Source organism: Grus americana, chromosome 1 (assembly GCF_028858705.1).
Source record: "Grus americana isolate bGruAme1 chromosome 1, bGruAme1.mat, whole genome shotgun sequence".
NCBI classification, from domain to species: Eukaryota; Metazoa; Chordata; class Aves; order Gruiformes; family Gruidae; genus Grus; species Grus americana.
The window spans coordinates 75,567,431-75,580,554 of record NC_072852.1 but is presented as its reverse complement, the minus strand read 5'-3'; the positions used below and the strand labels follow the sequence as shown (position 1 = coordinate 75,580,554).

The following is a 13,124-nucleotide window of genomic DNA, read 5'->3' as shown; positions in this document are numbered from 1 at the left end:
GCCTTATGACCACTAACAAAAAAAAACCTGCTGTGGACTCAGAGGGGATTGAAGTAGTCGGCAGACACTAGGTGACAGTAGCTTCCCAGTTCAGGATTACTATGTTCAACATCCCAGCTCAACTGATTACCATGTTCCTTTCAAGATGTCCCAACCTGCTTTGAGTCTCAGTTTGCTGACTACAGAACAAGGTATGACCGTATACTTTAATGGGTGAAGGATCCACACAGATGCAATCAGGGATAAAACCCAGTTTTATTATAGCCAAGTAATCTTTAAAAAAAAAAAAATCAAGATTCACTATCAGAAAGGAAGAGGGTCCACTCCCTGTCCTCTAAGATAACCAATGCCTCTTCATGCACATCAGTCTTAAGAATCCTGCAAGATAACATCCCACGACATAGCTCTGAATTATTTAACTGAGAACAGTGTAAGAACAAAGCAAGGAAGGAAGTGTGTGAGGTAGCCAGCTAAATGTGCTCAGGTGAAAATTGCCAATGGGTATCTCCTGCAAGCAGCAGCAGTGTATGCCATTTACCTCATGACAGCTGATCGTGAGCAGTTCTCAGCAGGAACTTTAGCTAATCTATCCAGGTGTGGAAAGCCTTCCAGTAAACTCTCCATACTGAGCTGCAAAAGCAGAAACTATAGTTTTCCCCTCTCACAACAAGTGAAACAAGACTTACAGGCCCCTGAATTATGATAAATGGATTTGATACTGTTTGTCCCCTGGACATTTAGGTTGAGCTGTTCTAGGCACATCAAGCAAGTATTGGTTATTTCATGGTTAATATCTACTCCATAATTGGAAGTGATTAAGAAATAAAACTCTGGGATTTTTGTTTTTTTAAATCTGTTCTCCCTCCTCCCAAGTATATAAGCACTTGTGAAACAATCATGCTGAAATTTAGAGATCAAAGGCCCAATATTACTTGTTCTATAAACAAGATTACCATGGGACTCTAACTCTACAAAAATTTGGATTTTGGTAATCAAATAGAAAAGAATCTTGTTTGTTCTAAACATTATTAAAACTAGACACCAATAACAGGCAAGTAATTGAATTCAGAAAAGGCTCTACAGGACTCTTTCTAGGCCAGTGGCATACAGAATCTTAATGTTAGCATATTTTTGGCAGGTGGCCTAGAGACAAATCCCCATTCTATTTCCTCCACCCATCAGCAAAAAAATAGGAAGTACTGTATCAGAAACAAGTCTGGGAATGAACTACACTTAGTCAGCATCTGGATTGAAACTAAATCATACAGAAAAAGCTTCCAGTAAGGTTGTATTAGTGAAATCCCACCACAGGCAATTACTACATTGTTTTTCTTTTGAAAGGACATACGTGTCTACACTTCCATGTAGTCTGTGGCAAACATTAAAGGAGAATGCCAAGGTAAGCTAGATAATTTAAATACTGAAAATAAATCACTAGGACAACAAAACATGCCTGAAGGTTGCTTTATTTGTTCATAAGGTCTGTGCATTACAGCAAGCATAAGTTTAGCTACTGTGGACAAAGCTCAGTCTGGAAGAGCATTAAATGTTAACCATAGAGATGTGTAGTGAGTAGAGCCCACAATTGCACACAACATGCTGTTCTTCTATTGTTGGAATTTAACATTCATGAGTTACAGATCTTTGAGATCCTTCTGGATGTTCCACAATGTATCCGCACTCTTCTTCAGCTGAGCCACCTCATCATCCTTCAGCTTTTGGTTGATGACACTTGTCAATCCAGAGGCACTTAGGACAGCAGGAAGGCTCAAGAAGACATCATTCTCAACACCATACATGCCCTGCCACAAACAAAAGAGATCGCTTGGACATGAACCTATCACCCCAGATCTGCTTTTAGTTTATATAGCAGGAAGGCTTCTGACAGCAGAGCTTAAGACTTTATCATTTTGAAGCCTGCAGAAAATTCAATTTGCAGTCACAATGTGTTTGAGGAAAAGAAAAAGTGCAGAGCTGTTTTAGACCAAGTGATTGGCCATACCAAGATGGTTGATTTCAGAAACCCCACCTCCAAAACCCTTACTTATTTATATACAGCAAGTAGCTGACAAAATTCAAAGACACAGGATTATGGCAGGCCTTTTTTCCAGCTGTAGAGGGAGCAGTAAGTTCAGCCTGCTCCAAGTCCTTGCTGCACCAGAGGTTATAGAGCTGGTGCAGACTAGGTGCAGCCAGTTACATCAGCTCTAAAAGGACAAAGCTCTTCTCCATAGCACCTTTGCTAGGCAGTAAGTAGTTCATGGAATTGCAGCTGGGCCTCCATGGAGTTTTCCATTTTTGCACTGAAACTTCCTTTTAATGAATCTGCATGCCACACATGGCAAACTTTACACAAGGGTAGTACAACACTGGGTAGAGTACAGAAAACTTAGTTTCAGCTCCATACTTGTGAGAAGGGTAGGCTAAGAAGTCAGACTAGATAAAATTGCAATAGTACGCTCCCATTTTAAATTCAAAATAGTATTTTACAAAGCTTCCTTTGTTCAGCACCTTGCTAGTTGAGACTATTTAGCTTCTCTATAGCAACAAAACAAACTAGAGTATCCAATTAGCCATCATTTCTTACCTTTACCAGTGTTGAGACTGAATGGACCCGGCACAAGTTCTTCAGCATGGTCTCACAGAGGTCAGCAACACTAAGGCCTATGGCCCAGTTTGTGTATCCCTTAAGTCTGATTACCTCATAGGCACTAAGGAAATATTGAAATACAATTGCATTAAGATGCCTTCAGTCTGAATGCTAAGTCTTACAAAGAATGAATGTTTCCCATTTAAAAAGAAATCTGAAACTCCTGTGGCACATATTTTAAGTTTTGGAATTAAAATGTCAAAGAGAGTTATACTTTATCCTCTAATGCTGAAATATGTAAGTCTACATTATCTCATATGTATAATAAAGAAGCCCTATTGTTCTCACAGGATTAGCTGAAAAGAAAAATAGCTTCCATCTATGAACAGTTCTTAAACAGAAAAACCAGACACCTACAACTGAACAAGTTCTCTATTCAAGTCAGTGGCACAATCATTCCGAGTACATTTGGAATAGGTAAATATTTAGAGTCAAAGCCATGCACTACCTACACACACACCCTAATTTTTTAAACTAACATCTGCATGCACTTTATACCAGTGCAGTCCTTATTTCACAAGTGAGACAAGTGATTTAGCAACAGGTATAGTTACCCTAAATCAATGAACAAAGTTTTCCCCAAACCAACTCCAACCCTCTGCTCACAGAAACATACTACCTTTCCCTAGAGTCTTGTGCCCTTTGAAGAAAGTTAACCATTTAAGAAGCCATTTGTGAGAAAACAAGTGCACACAGCTCTAAGCGATGCAGTACTAAGGCAGATATGTTATGCCATAGCTTTTCTCACTGCAGGATAAAGATTACCAACTGAAGTCCTGCACTTCTATGTTTAAGAGAGTAGTCCCACTTACTCATGCAACCCTCTATATAAAAAGGCATGAAACCTGCAACAGAACGGAGAGGCAATGACAAGGAGGCAGTGTGCAGACTAGCTATTTTCAGCATCACATATATCTACCTCATTCCTCCAGACACTACCTTTCAACCACTTGCTTGTGGACTTCCTTCCAGTTCTCACCATCTTTGTCAGTACCCATGGCAGGATTCAGCTCCTGGAGAGAAACGCCTGCCACATTAACTCCGCTCCAAACAGCCACTGTAACAGAGAGGGAACATAAGTTTAAATTCCCCCTCTACTTTTCCTATCTAAGATAATTAGAAACAAAGTAGTAGCAGCCAGAACCACAATAATGTTTGAGGCAGATTTTAAGTTTTCATTTAACTACAGTTAATTCTGAGAAATCTGGGGGTCAAATATGAAACTGTTTTAGTACTGACACATTAATAAGTCAATTGCAACACATGAACAACAGAACTTTCAGTCCTTGGAAGGTGTAGACAGCTACATTTTAAGTCAGAAAGCTCAAATTCTAGCAAAAAGGCACATCTTAGCTGTTCAGCCTTTTAAAACTAATTTTACTCAAAAATTGCAGCAACTATGTATTTGCTGTCCCACTAATCAGTATCAGTGTTAGCCTTCAAGAATTCTACTCTTATTTCATTGAATAACAGGGGAGCAATATGCAAACTTAGAATATCAAGAGAGGAATTTGCACATCTCTCTTCATATTGGAAGCTTACAGACAGATTCATTCTCTGTTCCTGTGAAGTAACTAGGAAATTTTAGTTAATTCAAAGCAAAAGCAGCTATAACACTGAAGCAAAATGAGCTCTGTGTACGCTCAGCCAAGCTCTGCTTTCATTACAGTGTAGGGCTTGCTTCGGTAAATACTGCTGTTCATTAGACACTGTGATAAAATGCAATGGGACACTGAAGAGGTGGCTCCCTTAGAAATACACAGTACTAAAATAGAAAGCAATACCAATCTACACAGATGTTCTGCTGCATCATTTCAGATTTGAGATACACAAACTGAATTAAGACAAATAAGCTTCTTTGATTTCACGTGGTTTTAAAAAACATCTTCTCTTAAATAGCATGGAGAAAAAGTCACAAAATAAAGGGATAATTGTTAGCCTGAATCTGGATTGCTAGCTTTTTCTACTACTTGCAACAAGCTCTGCCACTGATCTAACAAGAGCTAATACTGCTTTCAGAGGAGAACCATGCTATGGATGATGTTATGATACTCCAAAAACTGAGGATAAACAGAAGCAGTAAACTATAGTTTTTAGGACACGACTTTAGCTAACAAGCTTGGCCTTTTCAGTTCAGGGTTTAATTATACAGCCACAATCACTTTTGTTAAAAAAGTATAGCTACATTTCCTGGACTTGTCTCAACTCTAATCTTCATAGAAATACATCAAAGTGCTAGTTACTCAAGCTCAGCTGCATCTGTTTTTTCAGAGTTTTATAACACCCCTTAAGCCTCCACAGCTTATTTCCAAGGTGGTCAGAACTCCTCCTTACCACTAGAATCACCATGTTCTCCTAAGATCCAGCCATGGCAGCTGGTTGGGTGGATACCAAGTCTCTCAGCCATCAGATAGCGAAATCTAGCCGTGTCTAGGTTGCAGCCACTTCCAATCACACGGTGTTTTGGCAGGCCACTCAGCTTCCATGTGACATAGGTTAATATATCCACTGAAAAGAAGAACATGCATAGTAAATTAAACCATTCACATAGATCAAGAAGAATGCTTCAACAATTACTTTGCTGTAGGCAATCAGGAGGACTGAAAACACAGTTGGGCTCATTGGTCACAGTATTTTGAGTGCTTGAAATTTAGGACCCATCCAGCTACTGTACAAAAAATTGAGGAAGGTCTTTGGAGACTACTATCCTACCAGCTAAAGTTGGAGGCACTTTTTTTGTCACAGCTAAACCCCTAGAGCATCCAGAATTGGGACTGAACTCTTCATGTGGCTAAAACATTCAAGCAGTTTCCTGAAGTAACATTACCTTCCACTTCATCATCACAATAAGATGTAAAGCAATTGAAAATTAAACCTGTTTGAGATTTACATATTCTGTCTCTAGTTGGTAACTACTTCATGTTTGTTTCTTAAACAAATTTGTGCATTAAGCAGTTTCTGCACTAATTACCTCTGCAGCATGAAAAGCTAGATGAGCTCTATGCTTTGGCTGCACGTGGCTCTAAAAATACAGTTTTAGGGAAAAAAAACAACAACCAAACCTAAGTTGGGGCAGAGAGAAAAGTATGTGAGCAGAGAGACAAACATTAGTCCAACAGAACAATAAACGGACTGCAAAAATAATGGCTCCAAAACTCTCAAAAGCCAGCTAGTTCTCAGGACGGAATATATTTGTGTTCTTAATCTGAAGTTGTATCATTTGCTCTGCTCTGGCACCAAAAGCATGTCATCTCCGTACAGTTCACACCTTGCTGTTACAAGCAGCATGCTTGTCAGGCATAGTTTCCCTACAGCTTCAGTTGAGGCAGTTTCTGTACAGACTACAGAGCACCTCCCTATCAAACAGCTACATTTGCTCTGGACAGTCTGGCTTTCGAGTCAGGTGCCAAGACATGCACCCAGACTTTTTGAGTGCTGCTTTATAATCTCATTGTTTGCCTACAATAGGGCTTTCCACTCAGGACAAGCTGTGGACTGTGCTAAGCTAGAGTCCAGACAGATCTGAAGCAGTTAAACAGGGAAGGATATCAAGGTCACACACCAACACCTATGCAGCAGACAGCCCTGATACTCCGGCACCCCAAAGTCCCTTCTAATGAATTCAAAATAACTTCCACTGTATTAGACTAGTGGGAAAAAATCCACACGCTGAGAAAACAAAGCATTATAAAAACAGTTCTGAAAAAGCAACGTGAAATTCTCCTCCTGCAGCTGCTCTACTGGAGAGGTATACAGTTTGAATTCAGCCTTGCTAGAACAAGAACAATTTGATCTTTGCCTCAGATTTGTAGATAAATGTTTGAAATTGCTGTAAATTTTTGTACTTGCACAGTAGCCACTTGCTCAGTACACTAGTATTCAGTAGTACTAATTGTACACCAGCTAATTACTCAACCACCAGCTGAGTTGCTAGCTTTACACGTACTGGTTTGACACTGCCAACTTATCTTTAAAAGCAGTGTCACTTCATTGCCAGGGCTCTGTAATGGCTTCACTCAGACGCTGAATCAAGCAAAGATGGCCCTACAGAGACACCCTACAAGGCACATCAGAATGTTTACAGTCAGCTTTAGACATCCAAATATCCAAGCTGTCCCAGTGCAGCAAGATGCTTGCAAACAAGCACACAAATATGTGTAATTGGCTCTAAGTCTTTTTAATCTAAATGAACTATGTAGTACAGTTAGCCTTTCCCCCACCATAGGCTTCAGCATGTAAATTCTTTTTTGCTGAAAACATCGCCAAGATAAGTTCTTCATCCTGAAAAATGGCCATATCATATCTAGACACAAAAGAAAGTTATGATTTACAAACAATTTAAATGCAAAATGGAAGTGTCCTTCAGAGATAAAAATTTTTAACTACCTACTCTTTAAGCCAAAGCATGTAAAGAACTGAAGTACTTACCATGACGCATGCTTTTAAAATATGGACACCGTGAGAGCATCAGAAAGTAGAGAGTATTTGTTTGTAATCTGTTAGCAACCACATGGCAGAGGTCCACACAAAGCAATTAATTTTCAACATTCAATTTGTAGTTGAGAAGATTGATAAAATAAAACACTAGTTCTCTGACAAATGGAATTTGTAGATGTTCCAGGAAAAGACTGCCTTACCTGGATTGGAAACCACCAGGATGATGCAGTTGGGGCTGTATTTGACAATCTGAGGAATGATGAATTTGAAGACATTCACATTCCTCTGAACCAGGTTGAGACGACTCTCCCCCTCTTGCTGACGAACTCCTGCAGTTACTACCACAATCTTGGAGTTGGCTGTGACAGCATAGTCTACAACAGAGCATGAGGAGAAGATATAGAATGTGTTAAATAGACTTATCACTAATTTCAATAGCATTGTGTTCATACAGGTATTATGGGTAGCTTCTCCACTGTGCATACATTGAAACCCAGAAAACATGAGACATCAATATTAAAGCCAGCAGCACCTCTTACATTGTTCTGATATATCAGTATGTGGGTCTTGAGAGTACATTCAACCCCCCTGAATCTCATTTCCACTATCCAAATAACAATACTATTTCTTCTATGTCGAAGAGGTACTAGTTTCATTAAAATCAATTTTACTCAACAAGCCCAAAACTGTAGAGTGGCCATTAGAGATGAAAGAGAAAGCCCAGATTAATAGCCACTCCCATTGTTATGGTGCTCATCCGAAATCTCACCTCAATTCATATGCTTTAACTTGTGAATGCCAAATCCTTAGAGTTCTTTTGGATTACACAACTAATGCTCCACTATTAAGCAAATTCACAGAATATCAGTATTAAATAAAGGAAATTGAGGTTCACCTTTGTCTGCCATAATCTTGTGAGTGTGAAGGAACAAGCTCCCATGCTGTAGATCCATCATTTCTCCTTTTAGTTTGTCTTCCAAAACATCAACCAGAGCAAGCTCATCACAAAGACCCTAAAACAAGAAGATTTGAAGGAGTCAATGAAGCAGTTAACTTGCATTTTAAAGTTATTCCTGAGTCAAGCTAGATTATATTTTAAAGTAACATGTTACACATTTGAAAGCATCTCTTCTCCAAAGGTAAATCAGTAGGACAGCACCATCTTGGTGTTCTGATGTATCTCACAGTAACAAAGTCAGAGGCTACTACAGCACAGGTCCGTAAGATTTGTTCAGAATTTCCAAAGAAGATATTATTTGTGGGACATTAGAGTACACAGCCAACCCTTTGCTAGTAAGGCACTTCGTGATTCAGTTATCTTAAGAAAAATGTTGCATGTTTCAGAGTCATAACAAAGCCCCTAAATGTATCCAAATATGCCTATTTTAAACATTTAAATACCTCATACAACATACCACATAATTATCAAGTAAGTATTCTCTTGTAACACTCCTTCAACCAATTAATTTCACAAAAAATAGAATGGGAACGGACTTATTTTCCACAGTACTAAAAATAGTATCGAGAAGAAACAGATTCTTTACTAATTTTTCTCTACTAGAGCTACTACATTATATTTACTTTGCAGAACAGATGTAGCCACATATGCCTGTTGTCCAGACAGGTTAAGTTGGGAGATAATGTCATATAGTCTCAGAACAGGAAAATAGTGAAATATGGGGGTGGAGGAAAAAGGCATTCTGCTATAATGCAAAGTTTTACTGCCTTTTGACAGAACTGTTTACTACCCTTGTAAATTCTACTAAACTTAAAGGCTTATTATTCAGTAAATTATACTGAGATCCAAATTACTGCTTCTATTTTCCTAGGTACCTACACTCCATTTGAAAGCAGTTAAGCCACTTTTATGCTATTGAAAATACTACTGCAAGCAAGCTTTTTTTTAAAATTTTTTTATATAAAAAGGTAACACTCATTACTTCACATGGAAATATTAATTATTAGCGTCAACTAAACTACTTTAAACATACAACAACAATATGCACTATTTTTCCTGTGGAAAAACCTGTTTAACACCAGGCATATTTAAGTCTTTCATATCATACTTTGAAATCATGTTAGAGTTTATTGCTTTTCTGCATCGTTTCCTGTCACAATTGATTTGATCAACTGCTGAAGGAAAACTGTAAGAATCTGTATCCGCACTTGCTCTGTTCTCAAAATAGCCTGCAGGATAAAATTAAAGTCTCAGTTATTTAAACCTTATGAAAAAGTATCTTCATTTGAAGTCACTAGTGTTAAACTAAGAAGTCAGTGTAATCAGAATTTGAAAAAAGAATTACATGTGCTATTATGGATAGATTTATACACACAGTCTAACAATATGCAACTTTCAGTCTAGACCTTGCAACCAATATTCACCAGACTCCACAGGTTCAAGGACCCAGTTCTCACTGGAACAGAGGAGCACCTGGAGTAACTCCAACGACTAATCTCATGAATTTGCATCAGTGTTGCCTAGAGAAGTATTCAGCTCATTATTAGCATGTACAGGAATGAAGTCTACACAATCACCAAATGCAGCTTAAAATATTCTCATTGAAAGCAGCTGACTTGTGACTGGGGAGATGTTTCCATTTCTAAAACAGTATGGCAACATCAGCGACTTGTTTCTAACTGAGAGGGAGCTAAAAATAACCAACATGGAAGTTTTAATATCATTCAAATTTATATTCAATACAACACCAGTAAACTGAAATCAGTATTATCACACTGTTTAATTTTATAAAATTCAAAGCCATCTAACACTCAACTGAATTTCCTATATTTTAATATGTAGATGAAGTACAAAATTTTATGACATGATGTAACAAAAAGACATCTTGGGGAGCCAACCATCCTGTACAAGTCAAAGCTACATCTAATTCAGTGACAAGAATCATGTGTTTTGTTATAAAAATGTTTTATACTGCAGCTTATACTTGTGAGAGAGACCAGAAGTCTGGTTGAAATAAACTCCATGCCATAATCCAAGCTTGAAAAATTTAAAACCTGTTTTCACTCTGGGTTTAGTGCATATAACTCATTAACAGTAAAACTTTGTGCCTAGATTTCTGAAAGTGCAATTTGATCCTGCTTAGAGCAGTGTATTAAACACAGATGAATGCTAGATTTTAGTGAAGTTCACAATTAACTTCACTTGACTCCCTCACTGCCAACCTTACAGGTTACAGTACTCCTTCAAAAACAAATGAGTTCAGACTACAAGAGGCAAACATTTGCTTAAAAATATAATATCCCTAAATGAAGTGTCATTGTTTTTTCATTAAACTTCTCCTTTAGTTTATATAGTTTAAAAAACTATTTGTTACCATCACATCAGTACTTAGTTTCACTGTGGTCTTTTTTTACTGTCAGTTTTTCTTGCTCACAAGGTTCAGGAATATCAGCAAATGAAAATGCTTAAAAAAATTTAATTATTAAACCCCCAGTACTTTAAAACATGCATCCTCAAGATAACAGGCAGAGGAAGGATCATCTCCAAATAAAATGCAGCTGGTTTAGTAGTACATGCAAGATTTTTGATCTCACTGTGAGCTACTTGATTTAAGACCTGTCCCTGCAAGTCAGTAAAACATATCTGATTATACTTTCTTTTAAAAAGATCCGCAGCTCCCATTTGTCTTTTCAAAAAGCAGCATGAGAGGAATCAAATTTAACTCATTCACAATGTTCTCTAAAAACAAAGGGCAAAGTACAAGAGCTCCTTAATGCATAATAAGCCTTTGCTTTGCTCAGACTGCAACATGAGATTTGCCTCAAAAAGCACAGAAACCAGTAACAGGAAGAGTCAGAATAACCTCTAACTCTAGTCCTCTATTTTTCATTTTTTGGAAAACTAGCTAAAACTTCTCTGGACACAACAGACATATAACCATACAATAAGGGCTTAAATAAAGAAGCCTACTGAAGGGGACAGAAATATTTTCAGTTACTGCAGCACACATGCATTAAAAGAAAAAAAAGCAAACACACATAGTTCTGATTCCTATCCCCTATTTAACACAGATTTCTGCATTCTTTGCCCAGCAAAGCTCTCCCACCACGTGAACTCCTACTTTGTTGTGTAAGAATAAGAAAATTAAAAAGAGAAAGAAAAGTTTGGCAGGGGCTTCAGAGCGATTGCTTACTACATTCTCCTAGCAGCTTGCAAAATAACTCTGCCTACTGAGAGATTTATTGCTAAGCAGAGACAGGAAGGTGAGAGAACAAGGAGAAACTGAATGGGGAGGTCAGCCTTCCATGAACAGTGTAGGTCACTGCTGGCTTACACAAACTACAAATGCTTCATCTGTACATTCCTACTGTTAGTACATTCCTGTACTAACCTACCAAATTTCCCACCATTTGCTAAGACAAACAGGCAGTTTGTAGTGAAATTTGCTAAGACAAACAGAACATTATAGCAGCGGGAACTTGAACGCCACGTCCTTGAGCCGTACCTTTCCAAGGATGCTGATAGCACAGGCCATCCCAACCTGTCCAACCCCCACAACAGTTATCTTGTTGTTCGGGACTGTGGTTCCCGCAGCAATGGGGGTCATCAGTTTCTCCTTGAGAGTAGCCATGGTGTTCTGCAAGGAGAAACAGAAAGATTTGGTTCAAAGCAAGCCAGAGGGAACTGAAACGCACGCTCTGAATTGAAGAGGTCATCCGCCACAGCCCGAAACTTGCCGATGGAAGTGCTGCGAGTTGCTGCTGACGGCAGCGTATGTAAGGCAGCACACGGGCACGCTGCCCTTGCTCGCAGGGCTCCTTCCACCCCACGAGTTACCAGCCCACACACCCTCTCCTGGGCCGCAGGGCTCTGGCTCCCATCCCTCCCTGCATTTGCTGGTGCCCAGCGAGGGGCTGAAGGGGGCAGAGGCTATTTTGGCAGCGTGTAACAGAATATCCTTCTGTTCGCAGAGTTTCCAGAGCCTCCCCGCAGAAGGGAGAAAGACCTTCTGCGCTAACGGCTCCTTGGAATTCAACTCTCTTCAAAAGGCCCATCAGGGCTGTGGGGCTGGTAACAAAACTACGAACCAGTTTGGGAGCAGTGAGCCTGCTGGGATTTCCCCAGCACGTTTCCATGCGGCCCCGGGGCTCCCTTCGCTCAACCCACGCAGCCCCGCGGGGTACCCCCGCACATCCCTCCCCTCCTCCCCCCCTCGCCCAGCCGGGGGTACTGCCCCCACCCCGCCAGCCGCAGACCAGCGAGGGGCCGGGGCCGGCACACGAGGTCACCCAGTGGGTTTCCGCGCACGGCCGGAGGCCGAGCCAGGAGCCGCCATCCCACGCAAACCCTCAGGAGCCGCAGCCTGGCCCCGGCCACCGCATCCCACCGGTGCTGGAACCGGCCGCCAACGCCCCCCGCCCCAGGCACCATCCGGGGTGATGCTCGGCCTCGGGGGAAGGCGCCCAGCCCCGGCGGGACCGAGCCGCCCGCGGAAGGGAAGGCTAGGCTGGACCCTGCAGCATCCCCCATCCCAGAGAGGGAACTCCGCCAGCTCCGCTCTCTCCGTACCCACCAGCAAGGCTCAGAGCGGGGAGAGACAAGAGGAAAACCACCGTTACCGTCCGGGGCGCGAGCACTGAGGACTCCGCAGCGGAAGGGGCGGACCCTGCAGGCAGGACCGGGCCGCCCCCCGCCGCTCCCTCCTGGGCGTTCCCCGGCGTTACTGGGGAGGCGGCGGCCGCCGCGCTCAATCCCCGCCAAGGACGGAGGCTCAAGGGTGTCACCGCCCCACCCCCGGCTCCCTCCCCCGCCCCCCCTTTGCCCCCGCTCACCCCTCCCCGCCGCCCTCGGCCCCGCGGCACGGCCATGCGGCTGCTCCCGCCGGCGGGCCGGAGCGGTGTGGGGCCGCCATTGCTGACCCTTAGCATCGCTGAGCCTTCGCATCGCTGCGCTGGCTCGTCCCTTTTTTTGTGCTGACGGCGGGAGGGCGCGCAGACGAGTGAAGCGATGGTGTCGGCAGCCGGCGAGGCCGGCAGCAGCCATGCAGCCCTGACTGGGTGGTCAGTGGCGGTAGGCTGG

At 41.6% G+C, this 13,124-nt stretch overlaps 1 protein-coding gene across 3 annotated transcripts; it reads right to left on the bottom strand.

Annotated features, from left to right (window-relative positions):
* Positions 1-1,450: 1,450 nt before the first annotated feature.
* On the bottom strand, positions 1,451-12,796 carry LDHB (lactate dehydrogenase B). 3 transcript variants are annotated; one of them, XM_054847482.1, is made up of 8 exons: positions 12,665-12,796; positions 11,551-11,682; positions 7,983-8,100; positions 7,288-7,461; positions 4,985-5,158; positions 3,590-3,707; positions 2,588-2,711; positions 1,451-1,802 (listed from the first exon to the last, which is right to left on the bottom strand). In XM_054847482.1, the coding sequence occupies exons 2-8, from the start codon at positions 11,674-11,676 to the stop codon at positions 1,635-1,637; spliced, it is 1,002 nt and encodes a 333-aa protein (XP_054703457.1). In that variant the 5' UTR covers positions 11,677-11,682; positions 12,665-12,796; the 3' UTR covers positions 1,451-1,634. The 3 variants fall into 3 exon arrangements, with proteins under 3 accessions (XP_054703457.1, XP_054703440.1, XP_054703448.1); XM_054847465.1 differs by having other exon boundaries at positions 12,619-12,776; XM_054847473.1 differs by having other exon boundaries at positions 12,659-12,687.
* Positions 12,797-13,124: the final 328 nt, after the last annotated feature.

Bases quoted from the DNA above. Each gene is read 5' to 3' on its own strand.
- LDHB (XM_054847482.1), bottom strand. From the start codon at position 11,676: ATGGCTACTCTCAAGGAGAAACTGATGACCCCCATTGCTGCGGGAACC. The intron at 8,101-11,550 runs GTACGGCTCAAG...TTCTTGTTTTAG, and splicing joins CTATCAGCATCCTTGGAAAG to GGTCTTTGTGATGAGCTTGC. The intron at 2,712-3,589 runs GTAGTGTCTGGA...ATATTTCCTTAG, and splicing joins CACAAGCAAGTGGTTGAAAG to TGCCTATGAGGTAATCAGAC.